This window comes from Lygodium microphyllum, chromosome 22, assembly GCF_053477565.2.
Source record: "Lygodium microphyllum isolate KBCC chromosome 22, Lygodium_microphyllum_v1.1.10, whole genome shotgun sequence".
Lineage (NCBI taxonomy): Eukaryota > Viridiplantae > Streptophyta > Polypodiopsida > Schizaeales > Lygodiaceae > Lygodium > Lygodium microphyllum.
The window spans coordinates 52,887,084-52,906,541 of NC_141156.1; the positions used below are offsets into that span (position 1 = coordinate 52,887,084).

The 19,458-nt window shown below is 39.3% G+C and overlaps 1 protein-coding gene across 5 annotated transcripts in view; it reads left to right on the forward strand.

Moving 5' to 3' along the window:
• Positions 1 to 12,593: 12,593 nt before the first annotated feature.
• LOC148017154 (formin-like protein 14) overlaps positions 12,594 to 19,458 on the forward strand; it is a 107,251-nt gene continuing 100,386 nt past the window's right edge. For 2 of the 5 annotated variants that reach the window (XM_087663335.1, XM_087663334.1), the window contains exons 1-8: positions 12,594 to 13,006; positions 13,265 to 13,435; positions 13,509 to 13,817; positions 13,923 to 14,632; positions 14,716 to 14,937; positions 15,014 to 16,176; positions 16,279 to 16,417; positions 16,500 to 16,571. In XM_087663335.1, the coding sequence (XP_087519461.1) occupies positions 13,745 to 13,817; positions 13,923 to 14,632; positions 14,716 to 14,937; positions 15,014 to 16,176; positions 16,279 to 16,417; positions 16,500 to 16,571 (2,379 nt within the window). In that variant the 5' untranslated portion in view covers positions 12,594 to 13,006; positions 13,265 to 13,435; positions 13,509 to 13,744. The remainder of the gene's footprint in view (positions 13,007 to 13,264; positions 13,436 to 13,508; positions 13,818 to 13,922; positions 14,633 to 14,715; positions 14,938 to 15,013; positions 16,177 to 16,278; positions 16,418 to 16,499; positions 16,572 to 19,458) is intronic. The other 3 variants (XM_087663336.1, XM_087663338.1, XM_087663337.1) reach the window with 3 other exon arrangements.

Below are 19,458 nucleotides of genomic sequence, written 5' to 3' on the forward strand. Positions count from 1 at the left end.
GATACATTTCATCTCTTTTTAGCTTATTGGTCTTCAATAACCTTATGGAGGAAAATTGTGAAATAGATAGATAAAGCATGCCTTCAAAGAGGGCTACATAGATACAAATTTTTTTAATGGAAACATGTATCATTCGTTTTAAATGTGTGGCATGCAATACTAGTTGTGGCCTAATATGGTATATGGAGCTAAGAAATAAATCACATTTAAAAGTGGTCTTGCTATGATGACTCAGATTGGGGATCGTTTTAAGAATATTGAGCTTTCCACTAGGCTTGTTAAGATCTCAAAGAATCCTAGTAATAAGGTAATTGTTTCTAAGCTCAAACTAGTTGCTTGAGTTGTTTGTCCTTGTTTAAGGGATGTATATATTTAGTTGACTTGATATAAGTACTACGTTAAAAACAAAATTTCCCCTTTGTTGAGGCCTTATCCATTTAATGCTTCTACATGTACAAACCTTATTTTCTCTTCTTGTTAGCTTTCTTCTTCATTTAATGCTTTTCGACCTTTATGCATACTTTCACAGCATGCCTTTTACTTTTCACATTGGAAGGATCATAGATCTTATTTACATGGTATCACAAATCTTTCTAATGTCCTACTTTTAGGAGTGGTAGGACCATAACTTCATATTTCCCAACCATTTCATAGGGTGCCTATAATCATTTCTCGTTTGGTTTACTCCATTTGCATGTACAAGTGCTATTATATCATTTTCACCTTCTTTTCAATTGAATGCTCTTGGATATAGAGGTCTAGTTTTGTCTTTTTCATCTCCCTTTTTCACTCCATGATTTTTTCATTTTCTATATATGACCTTTCATTTTATGTTTTGCAAGGGCGTTTATGTGATCATTAGTAAGATCTCTCTCTCTCTCTCTCTTTCTCTCTCTCTCTCAAATGGGTGAGAGAGAGAGAGAGAGAGAGAACGCGCGCATGCACGTGCATGTGCATGTGTGTTACTTGTCCTACTATCAAATTAACACTATACCAATCAATTAATCTTAATTAAACTTTTTGCTATCTACAAATTAGCTTATTGGATTTTTTAAATCGCTAATACATTAACTATAGCTATAATGTATGTAATGGGTGAAAATATGACTATTCATGACAAGTTCATTGTACCTAGGGCTTACATGTGAAAGTATAAAGTTTCTCATCCTTATCAAGACGATTTGCAAAGAAACATCTCTCTTGTAAGGTAGAGGTGAGGAAAAAATCATGAACTTGTTGATAAAATATACAAAATATATTTATGTAAGCAATGTAGTATCACACCAACAACACCTTTTAAAACCTTTTCCTTTTAGAACCTTTTCATTTTAAAACAATTGTCTTACTACATCCTCCTAAATGTATTTTGTGCTCATTACCACTTCCTCTTCTATGTGTTTCTTGCTCATTGGGTTGGCTTGTTTATGGGTGAATATCCTTTGTCTACATATATTTATTTAGTACCAACTTAAGATAATATCAGTAAGATCATATAATAAACAAGCACTCTAATTAAAAAATTTGTAGAAAACACAATGTTGGGGATTAGACAATTGCTACAAAGTTACTCAAAAAGCTCTATGGTTGGCATGTCAACATTTATAGGGAGGCAATGTTCACATAAGTTGTGCAAATGACATGTTATGTGATATGTGAATTGAGCTAAAATATGTTCACACGTCAACATTTAAAGGGAAGTAATGCTCACAAAGGTCATGCAAAGGGCATGCTATGTGATAAGTGAATTGAACCAACATGTACATCTTTCATGTGAAAATCAAAACATGGAATCTATATGATAGAAGAGACACTTAAACTTTTTGGGTACTTGCTTGTGAAGTGCATACATAAGGAGTGGTGGCAAGGCATACTTAAAATTTAATATAGAATGCACATAAAAGAATTCGCTAATATAAGCATAAGAAAGTATGACTCTCAACCTCCCTTTTGATAGATATGATGATGGATGCATGTTTGCATTGTTGACTAGAATTTGGTTTCTCAAAAGGGATTTGTTGGCCCAAGGTAGTGACTATGCATTGGGTTGCCACGAGCTTTCGTGAATGTCGAAGTAAGTTACTTGCACAATGGACCATATTTTTGGATATTCAAAAGACAAAGAATTAACTTGCAAGCTATAACCATCAACTTCATTAAAAGAAAAGTTGGTACTTTACCAATTATCAAGGTAGGAATGATATCGAAGTTCCCACAATACCTTTATATTCCAAGAAAACCTAAGAACGACTATTCAGAATGGGTTTCTAGTATTTCCTATTACAAATATCGTGCACAAGACAAAAGCATGCATCTCTTAAGGTGTGATTATGAAGTGAAAGCTACTTCAAAACCCCTAATGCCATAGATATAACACATATCTACAAATCAAGTTGATCATTAGAGCTACGGTTAAATTTCTTTATAATTGCCACATTGAATGTGTAAATGAAGAAGGGTCACTTGTGCCCTTTATCCATCCAAATGCAAACAAAGAATGTAAACAATTGGTTTCACTTACTCTATCTAATAAATATGACCAAACCTAACAAGTTGCTGCTAAAACCAAAGTGGCAACATTTATTCCATGCAAATTCTATTCTTGAAACAAAACAAATATCTACTAGGGTTTGATAGTATAGTAGTTCATACATAGAAAATTTTTCTTGATTCTATTCACAAATGATCATAGTATGTGCACATGCATGATGGAAAATTAGAAGATTTTGATGAAGAGAAAAAATAATGTTTCCCTAAAAGATCAAACCAAGATATTATGGCAAAATAATTATTGGTCCAAAGGGATTATCTTACTAAGTAGGTAGGATTGAGGAGAAAACAAAATGGGAAAGGAGTAGCATAAAATTTGCAATTTAATGATGGTGCAAATTTGAAGAATTGTATCCAAACTAGGTTTTCATGTGGTGTAACGGTCATGTTGTAACATGTGGAGAGGTATTAGACTCGATTGAACCTATGTTTCCCATGGTGGGTGATGGATTTTTCTTCAAATCAAATTAGTTTTGCTATACTTGTCAGCTCCTTAGAGGTCCACTCATAAGATTGTAGCATCTAGGTTTAGAAACAAGCATTTTTAAAGTCCATTTTTTCACAAAATTTGCAAGAGGGTTTTGTTTAAAGGGCACATTCAAATGTTGTAAATAGAAAGGATTTGATGTATTCTCATAAAGCATGTAGTCAAAGCATGTGATATAAAGGGTTTACATAATATGACTTGCTATGTAATGATCACCTTGAGATGTATGAAAGCTAGATGTACTTTGGTGGCCCTCTTCCTTTTACATTCAATGTCTCATTTCCATAAGATGTTCAATCTTTAGATAGAATTAGAAAGATCTAGAAGAAGTCTGGAAAATTTTTGTGGAAACAAATGTAATTGGAAAAATCATATCCTGAGTAGCCTTAAACTTATTAAGGGCGATTTTACCCTTCTCTAAAAGGGCAAGTTAGGTAGCAACCTTCAAAAGAAGAAAGACTTCAACGAAATTTTAGTAAAGTAGTCTTCCAAGACCCATACGTTATAACTTATTTGAAATGCTACTTTGAGGTTACTTGTGCACACCAACCCTTATAGTAGCATGCCCTTATATGGCATGTGAAGAAATATGTTCATTAAGAGCTTTTGTTCACAAGGTGGAAGTATAAGACTAGAGGCTTGAAGTAAGAGAAAATAGTGGTGGTAGGAAAGTCCAAACACGTGTTCAAGCTTCCATTCTTGTTAGTTTATGTAGGAGGAGTTGTCATCAATCTTGTTTGTAGGGAAAGAGGATAGTATAGGAAGGTGTACAAGAGGCCAACCCCAAATAACAGAGGACAAATGATGGCAGTCAAATGGACCTAGATAGTCATGCCTCTCACACAAAGGCAAGGCATTTGACTTCTGGGTAGTTGTGCAAGCTCTAATTGCCATCATATAGTGTGTTAACGATTTTGAGAAGAAGGCTCTCATGGTTTCTAAAAGAAATTTTTATAAGATCAATGTTATCTCCCCTAATTGGATCTTTCTATGCAAGGTATTTTGATTTTCCTACATCTAGTTGAATGTTTTATACCATGTGAAAGATTCCCACTAATGATGAGTTCAATAGATGGTTTCCCAACACCTTAAGCACACTAATCTTGGTGTATTTCAAGTTTTTGGTTAAGGGATTTTATCGAGTGCTTTTAGGCATACCACAAGAAACTAGGCTCTTTCTTAGTTTTTTTGGCTATAAGGGCCATCTTATGTATTGCCTACCATGGCTTCCTAGGTTTGCCCCGTAAGGATTTCTGCTTATCGAGTGTCTAATTTGGGCTACCTTTTCTAATTTGCATCTGTGTTAAAGAATAAGGTGTAAAGAATTACTTCTATGCTAAAAAAAACCATGGTATGACCCCACAACCCTCCCCCTTCCCCCCCCCCCCCCCCCCCCCCCCCCAAATCCTACCCAAGAGGTGGAAAGTGTGCATCTAATCTTTGCAATAGGTGCTCAAAGCCACCTTAGATTCTAGAGCTTCATGATAACCATGCCTTTGAGATTGTATGTGAGGTCAAATTTTCACCTTTCGAGTATACATGTTATTTATGCTAGTAGTTAGGGCATTTTGCAGAGGCATGTCCAAAGAAGAATCAAGAAAATGAAGACACCAAAGCTATGATAGATAAGGACTATGCAAAAAAGGACAAACATATACAAACTATGGACATGCTAAGATGAGGTATTAATACCATTGATAAGCCTCCTTAGATGAGGGAAGTTCCCCATCAAGAAGGCCTCAAGAAGAGCGGACAAAAGGGTAAGGAGATGCCCAAGTAAGTCGTTGGTAAGGGTAATGAGAGACTATCAAATGAAGAAAGCATGAAACTCCCAAGTAGTGCAGATGGAGAGTTCAAAGGCAAGGATCAAAAGCATGCCAATAGCAACATCAATCAAAAGATGTTTTTAAATACTTCCAAGAAACACATAGAATCTCATGATTATCTATGCTCCTCTTGGTGAGTTGGATATTATGGTGCTTGAGATTTGCATGCACAATGCCACAATGGGAGTTACCTTGATCAACTAGAATATTTGTGGCTTCTACGCTCTAAGAAGAGACCAAGCACAACTTGTTGCATTTTAAGTAGACAAAAACTTGGCATCTTTGACAAAAACTTGACAAAAACTTGTTGCATTGTTGTAGGAAATTAACATTAGTCTAGATATTTGAAGTTAAGTTTGAAGGTAGCACATTGATAATAGTCAAAAATTACTTGAAGAATACTTATTTATGCTCTAATTAGCTCTCATTTGTTGTCCCTATTAGTTTTATAGTTGATGATGACTAGTTGGCTCTATTTATGCCCCTAAAGCTTTAATGAATAGGGCATGGTATTTGAAAGGCTTTCTATTAAGTTATGTAGATAGGAAATCCTACTCTATGGTGAAGACTAGAATATGATTGGAGATCAAGTAAATGGATCCCATGGTGTGGGTTGAGTGATAGAAAGAGAAAAGGTTAACTTGTTGTCTCTATCTAATGGGGTTGGATTAGTGGATATATTTAGTAGGTGACAATGCATGTTGTGCACTTGCCACACTAAACGCAATGACCACATGTGGTAAGGTGCTATCCATGTGGAAAAGGAGAGTGGATATCCTCAAAAATCAAGTATTGTGATGTATGAGATCCAAGATTTAGACCATGTCTTGATAATGATTACATGTAGGGTTGTTTGTGTGAGGGCCACATATAAGGGTCTTCCCCTATTCAAACTTAACATCTCTTTTGTTAAAGAGAAAATGTTCAATGATGGTATTACATAATTTGGAAAAAGTCCATCATGCAATCTCTACAAACAAACATGAGAATTGTATTGTTGTTGTTACTACCTATAGCAAAAGCTATGGGAGGTTTAAAATAATATCAAGGAGAGAGCTTCTTGATTGAGTTGTGTTATTTAGAAACTATATTCTTAACAACCTTCTTTGCACTCCCATTGGTGGCTTTTTTCTATCTTGCAAAATGTTGAAATTTATATTAATATTTGGGCAATTTATCAAATTTAGCTACTAAGGTCCAATTGAGAGCTCTAATGTTATTTATGGAGCATCATCTCACAAATCCATTTTTAAAGTGTTAAAAAACGTGATACAATCATGCATTTGAAAATCAAAGTGATGTTACAATCAAAGACGATGATAGCATAGCGAAAATGTTTCTTCAGCATCTATCATTAAATGTTGGCTCCATTTTAATGAGAGTAGCAACAATGTTTCTTCAACATCTATAATTAATTGTTGGTTCCATTCTAGAGAGAGTAGATGGATATGAAGAAAAAATAGCAACTTTTCTTGGTCCCATACATGCTAAAGTTGATTCGGTTCATGCACTACTACTTGATCAACCTTTCTCCAAGGAAGAACCACAATTTACCCTAAGTTGGATGGGAAATAGCAAAGCCCCTCATCCTAATGGATTTCTTGCAAACTTTCATGTAACTTTTTGAGACGTTTGTACTAATGATTTGCACTTACTTATTAATGACTTTAAATAGGAAGGTTATATTCCCAAGGATGAAAATCAAGTCTTGACCAAGCTAGTTCTTAAGAGTGAAATAAGGAGGAAGCAAAGTCAATTTAGATTGTTAACAAGGCTTAATCTTCCATTTTGCTAAGGCCCATGGTCTCAAAATCAAATTTGTTCTCTTCTAAATCCTCGTCACTATCAATATGGTTTTGTTCATTCCATGATAATTCATGTACAATGCTTAATATACTTTTGGAAGCGATTAGAGCTTATGATGGGATCTTATCTTATTATCATGGATTTAGACAAAGCATATGATAGGGATGCTAGGGTTTTGTGGTGAGAGTCCTTGAGTAGTGTGGTTTTGAAACTATTTTCTTTAAAACGGTTTAGGGTCTTTTTCTATTGTTAGAAGCAATGGCTATTTCTTTGCTTTCATTTCTTTACATAGGTCCATCAGGTAATTTGCCCTTTGGCACCTTTTCTATTTGCATTGGTTACAAAACCTCTTGTAGACCACATTGATTATAGGATGTGGCAAGGGCTTATCAAGGGTTTGCCTAAACTTGTACGATGACTCCTTTGTTAATAAGATGTTTGCACATGATAGACTTGTTTGGCTGTTATGAAGGATTTGATGTTGCTTTCTCAGGCTTGTGATTAGCATAGAGAAGATTGAGTTACTACTTGTAGATTGGGAATATAAATATGGCTGGGATGCAATATCATCAACAAAGGCTAGATATTCAAGTGTTTGAGTGCTTCAGTTGGCCATATTAATTACCATCTCATAGACATTTGAGTGGTTGGCAAATAAATTTAGAGATAAGATAAAAAATATATAGCCATCTCTCTCCTAGTCTTGTTAGGAGATAAACAACTCTCAACTTTGATCATGATTTTCAATGCCATGCTATTCCCTTACATTAAACAAATGGTTCAATTTTTTTTTTGTCTCTGTTTGTTTCTTTACTAGTATCTTGGGGGAAAGATAAGTCTTGCAGTTATATATTGGGACTAGATTACCACCGCATTGGAGAAAGGAGGATTGGGATTGGAAGATCTTTATGCCAAGGTCACAGGGTTGTCATTATAGATTCTGAAGAGATTGAATAATTAACAACCATAGGCCTCTATTATGGGTTGGTGGATCATGATGTCTGAATCATTAGTTTAGGAGCTAACTAGAGTATTCTACTTGGCAAGCATACTAAATTGAAGATAGATAAATTCCAACCAACGTAAATGCTATTCAATCATTGGGTGTTAATGACTAATAAGCTAAGTTGGTAGGGTGATTGGAGTGGTAGAAGTGATGCTTCCTTGCTCCATAATATTTGGCTACAATTAGAATAAGCTAATTAGAAAGACATTTGTCCAATCATTGCTAGTCAAGAGCTATCGCATTGATGGTTGACAACAAGAGGATAAATAGGTGAAGTGATACTTGGAATAGAGGTTCATTAACTTCAAAGGATGTGGAGTCATTGAGATAAGGGTACAAACTGGCTAATGTGGATAATGAATGGCTACATGTTATATTCTCCAAAAAGAATGAGCTCTAATTATCTAGGTTTGAAAGGTTTGCTTGACTTTAGAGGAAAGCCTATTGAGACATTGATGAAAATCAAAGACATTGAACAACAGGATAATAGATGGTTGTTGAAAGCCTAGAAGGCTTGAGGCAAGCTAGATCGAAGAGCTTTTTGATTGGACCTAGAAAATAAGACTTGGAAACCTTGGAACGCTACTCCATCTTTTAAACAAAACCTAGCTTTGTAGTGGGTGGATGCATATAAGCTTCCCACTAAGGACAAGAAAAGATTCTTGGGTTTTTCAACCCTTTGCAATTTTTGTAAACATGAAGAAGAGACTTCAAACTACTTAGGTGATCCAAATGAGGATTCATAGGCAATATAGACTATTTTTGAAGTCCTACTATTTAGATCAATATGAAATTTGAGCAATGAGTTACTTTTTAGCAAGAGACATTTTGGGATGGCTATCAAAAGGGTTATGATCGTAGGCTTATAGAGGATGCAATAGCTTTTTTGGGTTTAGTAGGGAGAAAATCCAACTTATGTAGTTGGTTAAGAAATTGCAATTAAAGGTAACCACTTCATTATAAGATATTGTACACATTTAATTATACATAATATAAAAATCATGCTTTTGCATTAAATAGCATGCTCTCAAGGCCAATCTTATAGTTGTGTTTATATTAAAGGCTTCCATGACAATCCCATTACACTAGCGTAAGTAGGTCCCAAAGAGATGTGGGTTCCACGTGAGTTTATTTGCAATTAAGCTTAAACTTGTTTGCAATGTAAAAAGGAAAATGTGTTTTGTTCTTGATTTCATGGTTTAGCTTCATTGTTATCACTCTCCATCTTATGATTAGCACCCCACCTTTTTATCATTTGTATGGGTAAATTTAGCACTATTGTATCACCAATAACCCCATAGGTTAACTAATCCCTAATTGCACCCATTGTAATGGGTGGCTCAATTTACTAAGAGCATTTTGATTATTGAAACAAAATGCATGAGATAATGCAAAGAATTTATGAGTTGGGCAGGGCATAATGTCAACCTTATTCACTCCAACCTATAAAACATCCCAAAAGATGAGATATCATGGAGCCAACCCCCACTAAGAGATTTGAATCATAAAGCTCTCAGAACTGATGCATCCTCTTTCCAATTGAATGCCTAGTTGTAGGCAAAAGGCATTTTGTTTGGGATGCATCAGGACTTTCGCAAGAAATGGGGGAACCCTCAAATTCCTAGCTACTTTTCTAAGCAAAGACATTTCCTCTTCCTCTCTCATTGCTTGAAATACATGTGCATGTGATTCATAACTTAGGTGGCTTGTGCATGGATGTCCCATTGCAAGTTTATCAACTTACATGCATAAGTTCATTAGCATGTTGATAAATGTGCCATGTTTCCCCTCTAATCAAGATTGAGCAATAACTTTATACTAGGAGATGCTCAAAGTATGGAACATGTTTCAAGAGCGCTAGGTGTAGAAGTGTTAGAACAATAGATTGTTTGGTTGAAAAAAGAGTGAAAAGCAATGAAAGAGGAGTGGATCTAAGGAAAAAGATTTTGGCTATCTTATGGGGGTCTCAAAAGGAAGGCTTCAATTTACAAAGTTGTGTTTTCAAGTATGAAAGAAACACTAGGTTTTGATGGGAACTTTAGCAAGTTCCTTAAGCCTTGTAGAAACATATGGCAATATATTAGGAAAATTAGTTGAAGCAAGTACAAAAGCTTACAAGACATGCCCCAATTGGAGATCATATCATTCTCCTAAGTAGACCATGAACTATTTGAAAAAATCCCCTTTCTTGTTATACACACCAAGAAGTCCATGAGGGTTGCCGTGCGCCCATTAGCAAGTAGATTAGTCGCACTTTTCATCATTCCCACATTGTCCCTGTATAAACTTAAGGCCCCCATACGAACTTAAGGACAAGATCTCTTAGGAGGTCCTTGAGTCTTTCGGTTTGTGAGATGCATATTGCTTTGAGTAGGGTTTTGTGAAGTTCCTTTAAGAAGATACTAGGTGCTCCACACCTAGATTCTCATAACGCTTTGCGCGAGGAGTTCTCCCAGTGCTTTGCACTAGGGTTTGAAGCATTAGTGTCAATAGCAGTTAGGACACTTTGCCTTCTAATGCATATTTCATGTCTCCTATGGCACACACTAATGTTAGCTCGATGCTTGGCACCAATGTTAGCTCGATGCTTGGCACCAATGTTAGTAACAATGAAATCTTTGCATCAAGAAGCACAAAACCTATTTTAAAAAACATATGTAATGGCATTCTTTTTACATGAAGCATCAAGAAGTCTTTGTATCATGCATCCATTCACATACACGCTAAGAAAACAACTAAATGTATAACCATATCAAAGTTATGCTAATCTATATCAAAGTTGAGATTGCTCTGTATGATTGTGCATAACCATATTGAAAGTTGAGTTTGCGTAGTAGATCCCCTAGTTGGTACAATCTCACAAGTAGTGGCGATCATGGCACAAATGCAACACCGAGGGAGGCACATGGTCTCTCTCTCTCTCTCTCTCTCTCTCTCTCTCTCTCTCTCTCTCTCTCTCTCTCTCTCTCTCTCTCTCTCTCTCTCTCTCTCTCTTTGAGGTAGCATGGGAGGAAGCTACAACTCAGCGTGTATGCCTCAAGTTGGGGTGTTGGTGATTGTTGCCACTATAGCATATACACCAGCCCCTATAGTGTATACACTAGCCTCAGGTTGGGGATGTTGGTGTCGCTGATTGTCACCATTTGTCACTATGCTGCCACAATGTTTCCTATTATTTCAATTGTCAAGCCAACATCCTCTCGACATGCCCATTGTTTGCTTGCGAATCAGGCCAATATTTTCTCATGGCCATGTGGGCTTACTCATCTAGTCTTCCACACTACTGCCGTAGCTTCACTCTCTTGAGCTTCCATCTTCTTGCACTTACATGTCTCTTGCCTCTATGAGAGAGAGAGAGAGAGAGAGAGAGAGAGAGAGAGAGAGAGAGAGAGAGAGAGAGAGAGAGAGAGAGAGAGAGAGAGAGAGAGAGAGAGAGAGAGAGAGAGAGAGAGAGAGAGAGAGAGAGAGAGAGAGAGAGAGAGAGAGAGAGAGAGAGAGAGAGAGAGAGAGAGAGAGAGAGAGAGAGTGTGTGTGTGTGTGTGTGTGTTTTGAATGACACCTATCTTCTTGATGTTTTTACGAATGTTCTTTTTCTATCTTCCTCCGTCATATATTTAAATACACAAAAAAGGGAGAGAGCTTTCTTAGGCTTGGGAAGGAGGTTTGATAAATGTTCAAAAAATATATTGAAAAGACTAATGTTACCTCAATGCTTGGCACCAATGTTAGTAACAATGAAATCTTTGCATCAAGAAGCACAAAACCTATTAAAAAAAAACATATGTAATGCCATGCTTTTTACACGAAGCATTAAGAAGTTTTTGTATAATGCATCCATTCATATACACGTTAAGAAAACAACTAAGTGTATAACCATATTGAAGTTATGTTAATTTATATCGAAGTTGAGATTGTGCAGTGGATTCCCCAATCATTAGTAGTGGTGATCATGGCACAAATGCAACACCTAGGGAGGCACATGCTGTGTGTGTGTGTGTGTGTGTGTGTGTGTGTGCTTGCTACTATAGAGACAAGCTAGCGCGTACGTTGTTGGGTAGTTCACAAGATATTCCAACAACATAGTTGCAAACCCGAAGGCAAGTGCGAGCTCAAAGTGCTTCAAGTGGAGGGCACCAGGTAGGAGCACATGCAGAGCAACATTGCTCTCTCTCTCTCTCTCAGTCTCAGTCTCAGTCTCTCTCTCTCTTCGAGGTAGCATGGGAGGAAGCTGCAGCTCAGCTCGTATGCCTCAGGTTGGGGTTTCGGCAATTGCCACTATAGCGTATACACCAGCCCCTATAGCTTATACACTGGGGTGTGGTGTCGGTGATTGTCACCATCTGTCACTATGCTGCCACAATGTTTCCTATTATTTCAATTGTCAGACCAACATCCTCCCAATGTGCCCACCATTTGCTTGCGAATCAGGCCAACATTTTCTCATGGGCATGTGGGCTTGTTCATCTAGTTTGCCACGGTACTGCTCCACAGTTTTGCCCATCTTCCCACACTTATGTGTGTCCTACGAGAGAGAGTATTTTGAGTAGCACCTATCTTCTTGATCTTTTCACGAATGTTCTTTTTCTATCTTCCTTAGTCGTGTCTTTAAATAAAAAAAAAGGGAGATAGCTTTCTTAGGCTTGGGAAGGCTTTTGATGCTTGGGAAGCAGGTTTGGTAAACGTTCAAATAATATATTGGAATGATACGTCGGCATTATGGAAGAAATATGACATTATTATTATACTTAGACAAACCAAAGACAACACTAATAATTACAATAACGCGAATTTAGAAAACCGGAAGTCGGACGTTCCGACGGCCCTGATTGTGTGCGTGGGCCCGCGGAGAGTGTATGCGAAGGCAGCTTGTAAGGTGGCGCTAATGGGGGACGTGGCGACGAACATGTCAGCAGGCCAGGCGTCTCGACACGTGTAGGGCTGTGGTTGGTTCAGATCGTGGAGCCCAGAAGTCTTCGTCCCGAGAGAGAGCCCTGCGTCTCGGAAGGCGGTAACAATGGAGGCCCATTTGGAAGGAAGAATGCCAGCCATCGTTCCCATTTCCTGGCGTCCCGACACGACAATCGCAGCACACAAACCCTACCTTCGCATCAGAGAAAGCACTCCCGCCTGCAAAAGGATCTCTCATCCGCAATCATCGTCGGCTTTGACGCGCAGCTCCGTTAATAACCCTCTTTCCGAAGGCGTGTGAAAGCGCAGGTAGCTGCCATTACCCCAGCTTTGTACCTCTGGCAGTGGATCTTGTCTCCATTGCATGTAATTCCAGATAGAAGTAGGGAATTCTCACGGACGACGAGCAATACCTCCACCAGGACGGTAAGCTTTCTTCTTCAATGATCTGTTTCCTCAGCCGTTTGACATCACCATTCTCGTTTGCATAGTTCATTGTCATCGTCTAAATGTTGCCTTATGCTACTTCTATTTGACATTTTCAAGCTCGCCGTCTGGATTTCGTCAACGCTCTCTCATTCTCATTCTCATTCTCTCTCTCTCTCTCCGTCTCTCGTTTCTTGTGGTTCCATTGAGGTGCTTTACTGCTTTTTTGCTGTCAACACACTTTCTTCAACTGCATAGGCGTGCAGAAACAGGAAAAGCGAAGCGAACTTTAGGCGTGACTTGTGTCACGTCGCTCGTAGCGCACAGCTAAGGCGGTTTTTTCCACTTATTAAAACTTGTGAATTTCTGAAGATCTAGTCACTTACGGAGCACGCCATCCAGGTGTTTCATTTGCTCTCTTTGATGCAGGTGAGCGAGCAAAGGCTATGTTTGGATAGCGTTTACTATTCCCTGGTGATTGAGATTTTCTCGTTGCTGGCAGGTATATTTATCTCTTCGCTAGAACGTCCATCTTCAGCATTTTAACGCCAGAAGTTAGCGCATCACCAGGGAGTCTGGATCTACATTCGTGGAATTCAGCGGACTTAGACCGTTTGAAATTGGAACCACAGCTGACGTGCCTTTCTTCTCAAATTCTGCAAACTATTGATCGAAGGAGCCGAGCGCTTCAGCATTGAGGGTCTTCATAAGAGCATTTTCCTCTTCATTACATGCTAAATGGCTTTATTTCGTAGGTTTTTTTACAGGAAGCCTCCTGATGGGCTCCTTGAGATCACAGAGCGTGTGTATGGTAAGAGAATCATGTTCTTTCTACTTGCGATGTCTGCCTTGTCTATGCATTGTAAAGTCTCAATGCGGCCTATGCCTTGAGCAAATGTGTGTTTTACATTTGCAGTTTTTGATAGCTGCTTCTCCACGGATGTGCTGGATGATGAGACTTACCGGATTCACATGCGACAGATTGCAACACAGCTGCATGAACAATTTCCAGATTCGTCCTTTCTTGTCTTCAATTTCAGAGAAGGAGAAAGAAAAAGCCAGCTCACAGACATTCTATCACAGTATGACATGACAGTTATGGATTATCCCAGGCAGTATGAGGGATGCCCAATCTTGTCCTTGGAGATGATTCATCATTTCATGCGCTCTAGTGATAGTTGGATTACTCTAGAAGGCCATCAAAACATTGTGCTGATGCACTGTGAAAGGGGGGGCTGGCCTACGCTAGCTTTTATGTTGGCTGGTCTCCTCATCTATCGGAAACAGCATACAGGAGAGCAGAAAACGCTTGAAATGCTCCACCGAGAAGCGCCTAGGGGCCTGTTGCAGCTTCTCACTCCCTTGAACCCCATGCCATCTCAGATACGCTATCTTCAATATATTGCAAGAAGAAACATTTCAGTAGAGTGGCCTCCCCCTGACAGGGCTCTTACACTTGACTGTCTTATACTTCGAATTGTCCCAAGCTTTGATACTGAGGGAGGTTGTAGGCCTCTAGTGCGAATCTATGGTTCAAACCCTCAGGGTGAGGGTGAGAGTGACAGAACCACAGGAATGCTCTTCAGTATGGCCAAGAAGAGTAAGTCACTGCGGCACTTCAAACAGGTCAGTATGATCATGGAGATTTAAACTCGTAGAGGAAAGAGCAGTTTTTGGATACCTGATGTTCAAAAGTGCTTGTTTTTCAGGTGGATTGCGATGTTGTGAAACTTGACATCCAATGTGGTGTGCAAGGTGATGTTGTGTTGGAGTGTATCCACATAGATACAGATTTGGACAGAGAACAAATGATGTTTCGTGTGATGTTTAATACGGCATTTATTAGGTCAAATATACTGATGCTTGGTAAAGACGATATTGATGTGCTTTGGGATGCCAAAGAGCGGTTTACAAAGGACTTTAGGGCTGAAGTAAGTTGCTATTTGATGGGCAGGTCCTAGTTTTATGACTTGTGTTCACCATTCTGATTCTGTCTTCATTGGACAGGTTCTTTTCACTGACGTAGATAGCCGCCATGTTCCCAGAGGTCCTGTAGCAATGCTAGGTGGTGAAGAGAAAGGTGGCTTGTCCTTGGAAGATTTTGCCAAAGTGCAGGAAATTTTCAATAGCATGGATTGGAATGATCCTAAAGGCCCAAAAGTTGAAGCTCTTCGTTTCCTACGGCAGATCTCTGCAGTCAATGGGGTTCCAGATAATGTAGGAAAGGCACCCTCGGTAGAGACACCTGATTCTCCCATGCCAGTGGCTAACAAAATAGAGCATTCTTCAGAAGTGGAAGCTAACAAGACAGAGCAGCCTGCAGAAATTAATGTTAATGAGCTAGGCACAAAATCAACTCAGGTTTTTTCAGAGCAGCTGGGTGTAATTAACCTTGCATCTTCTGCAGCACCACCACCTCAGTCCTCTGGCTCTGTAAAGCCAGCAAATACTCCACCTGTGCCACCCCCACCACCTCCGCCTCCAGGAACTCATTCTAAAAGCAGTACAATACTACCACCTTCTACAGAAAGCCAGAGTGGTTCTCATGCACCTACACCTACACCTACACCTACACCTACACCTCCACCTCCACCTCCACCGCCACGTCCACCCCCGCCTCCACCCCCACCCCCTGGATCATCTTCAACATCATCAAAAGCTCCTGCTCCACCTGCTCCTCCCCCTCCTCCTCCCCTTCCAAATTCAGCACGAAAAGCTCCTCCTCCTCCTCCTCCTCCCCCTCCCTTTCCAAATTCAGCATCAAAAGCCCCTCCCCCACCTCCCCCGCCCCCAGGTTCCAAAGCTCCACCTCCACCTCCACCACCTCCATCAGCCAAAGGTCCTCCCCCCCCTCCACCACCCCCAGGAACCAAAAACACAGGGGCAAAAGGCCCCCCTGGTCCCCCTGCACCTCCTCCACCCCCTGGGGCAAAAGCATCCAAAGGTGCTCCACCACCGCCACCTCCAGGTGTACCAAAACCTCCTACTGGTCCACCAGTCCCACCTTCAGCAAATTTGAAAGGATCTCCTTTACCATCCTCATCAGGATCAGCTTCTGCATTAACAGCACCAAAAAAAGCATCTCTAAAACCATTGCATTGGGTAAAAGTGACTAGGGCTGTGCAGGGTAGTCTCTGGGCAGAGACGCAGAGGCTGGATGATCAGTTGAGGTATATTTTCTAGCGTTTTTGTTTGGAGTTCGCATTCAATTAAGTTCCTTATGTTGGTGAGAATATTCATGTTTAGTTATGATAGTGCAATGATTCTGCTAGTAGGGGCCCTGAGATTGACATGTCAGAGCTGGAAAGCCTTTTCTCAGCAGCCGTACCGGCAGCCATTACTGCAGGTGCTGGTGAACGACCAGGGGGCCGTCGCGCTTCACTTGGTGCAAAGCCAGAGAAAGTGCATCTGGTATTTTGCAGAATTGGTTTTTCTCTTCAGGCCTAATGTATATGGAGCTATAACATTACAAATTCTTCTATGTCTTTTGTAGATTGACATGCGAAGGGCCAATAATTGTCAGATTGTGCTGACCAAAGTGAAAATGCCGCTTCCAGATATCATGGTAACAGCATTGCCCTTACTAACTGTGCTCGATGCAAATCTGTTAAAAATATGGTGTGGAGCCATATTTCGTCATGTGTCATAGGCTGTAGAAGACAGCTGAAAATAGTTAAGTTAATCACTGCATATCACAGGGAGTTATTAATGTGAATTGTTATGCCTTATTACTGTGACTCATCTATCAGAAATCATTAATAGGTAATCTGGGACAAAAATTAATACGCTACTTCCTTGTTTATGTGTGTAGTTCTCAAATACATTTCCATGATACTTTTGACCAACTTCTACCTTTTTACCTTACTTCATTAAGAAATCATTCACTTGGCTGTCTGAAGTAGAAAATGTCAAATCATGGCACCCCTATGGTGACTTGTAGAACCACTTTGGGCCCCTTTCTTGGAGAATACAAATTGTATTACAAGTGTAGTGCATGTGATGTGGCAGTGTTTTCCTCAGCAAATAGGCAATTTCAGGTGATAGAATGAGCCTAAACCTTGTCAGAAGTGTTCTAAGAAATGGATACATAACTGGCCAAAGCTTTGGACATTTAAAATGGCCCTGGACTGTCATTCTAATGGTCAAAGAGTGGACGCTAGTGATTTGTCAGATTTTCCAATCAGTTAAAAAGTTTGGCCTACTTTCTGATCTGTTTCAAGAGTTTTGGGCTATTTAGAGCCACTTTTGGTTCCCGATCAGTGATCACTTGATCATGTGATTGAGAAGAGTGGAGCAGGAGAGTATGTGGCTATGTGAGGGTTGATCATGTCTGTCCTGGACAGTGCAGCAAGGCAGATTTAGAGCATGAAGATTGCAGATTTCTCTTGGGGTGCAAGTGCTGTGTGGATTTGCTGTTGGTGGCCTTTTCCCTTGAAGATATTCATATTAGTGCTGTGATATATCTACGATTAGAGGATCCTTTCTGCTCTTGGGTATTCTGAGTTGTGCGCCTAGGAGATCAGTGTCTTAAAGTTAATATCAGAGGCAAGAAGAAGTGATTGAGGTTTGGAGAACTTGAAAATTTTTGTTTTCTCTTCTTCTTTGTATGATAGTAAAATGGTTTATTGTGCATGGCAGTGTCATATAGCTTGTGTTGTTAGGATAGGTGACACCTATGGAGGTGTATTGCTTTGTGTAACAAACCTTTTCTATATCAATTGTTACCAAGACATATTGGCTCAATGATTCCAAATTAATTTGATGCTCATGTACTTTGAAAGGCAATTTGTATTATAAGTGTTTCAAAATATGATTAAATGTTCATCTTTCTATCTAAGGGTGGCCAATGGCCAGAATGCTCTATAATTATACTTGGGTCATCATTGATGAGATGCCCAAGAGAAATAAAAAGTTTAGTCATGGGTGGTCAGATCAACCAGAAAGCTCAGATGACTAAGACTTTTATACTTAGATAGTTACATTGACTAGAAGCCCATATAATGAGTGGTTTTAGAAAGTGAAACTAGATGCTTATGATCAAAGAAACAAACCATGAACTAGTGACCCTATATAACGAAGCTCTCCAAAAGCTAAATTTGGCGACTCCTAAAATTTAGAAGATGACACTAGGGACTAGCATTAATCAATTAATTAATGCTAGTAGTCTACGGACCAACAGAGGTTGGGGGGACTACTCGAGGTTGCAAATAGCCTAGCTAATTTAATTATGAATGGACACATTTAATTTTGGGTAGGGTTAAAAGGATCGGAATTAATTTTCAGTGTTATTTAATTTTAAAAATTAATTAAATGGTTGGATAATGCTTTAAAATGGGTTTAGAAGATTGCCGCTTGGCAAAAATTCCCATGTAAATTGAAAAAACGTTTTTGGGGACTGGGCCTTAGCCATTCGGCCAGTTTACAACTTAGAAGAGAGAGGGAGTTGGTGGTGCATTTTTTGATTAAAGAATAGCAATTTGGTACAAAAGGCAGCCATCTGAGGGCCTCAACAAGGAGATAGCTTTCAACGGCTAGTAGCAGGTGACAAGAGTTTGGAGGTGCATAGTAGTAGGCGATTGCATTAAATGTAGGGTGGAGCAGGTAACAAGCAAATTTCAGGGTTTTCTCGCGAAGAAAATCAGATTTCTCTCTCATCTTGGCTTTCTCTCATCTTATCCAATTCCATTCTCAGGAGATCTCAGTATTTCTCAATCATTTTGAGCAGATCTCAGCCAAATTTGGTAGACAGCAGAGGGATCTTTGCTATGAACCCTAGATTTAGCAATCACCTTGGAACTTGTGCCAAGAGGATAAGACATCATGATACATTGAAATTAGCACTTGCAATTTGTTCTATTGTCAGGGATTTCAAATACCCTGCTATCCATTGTAAATTTGGGGCAGCATTTGGCCAATTGGGGTCTAGTTAGAGCAAGTCTTGGGTGAAAATCAAGGGGCGAATTGCCCAATTTATTTATTGATTATTGGATTAGTAAAGACCTTTTAGATCAACCAATGAGATCGTGAAATCTCACCTTGTAATACATTCATTCGCAGTTGAAGTTAAAGAAATACTGAAAGGAGCACCAGTTTTGGGGCAAACATGGTGTTAACCCTCAAATGAACAAGGTGGAAAATCCGGAAAATCTAAAGTATAAGACAAGGCCTAGGCAAAGGTGAAACGGAAGATGGCACGCCAAAGAAGAATCTGGAAACACAAGAAGTGCAAGAAAGTCCTAAATCAAGGAGAAATGCGCACAAGAAAAGTGCAAGTCAATACTTTTGTAAAAGAGCGCAAGGCATACCATAATTTGTTTTAAGAGCGTCGGGCTTTCACCCGTGCAAATTGTAAAGGTAGATGGGCGGTACGAAGGAAGCTAGGAAGATGGAAGGACAATGGGAAAAATGGCCTAGGCTACGGCCGCCCATGTAAAAAAGGGGATAAGGGGATG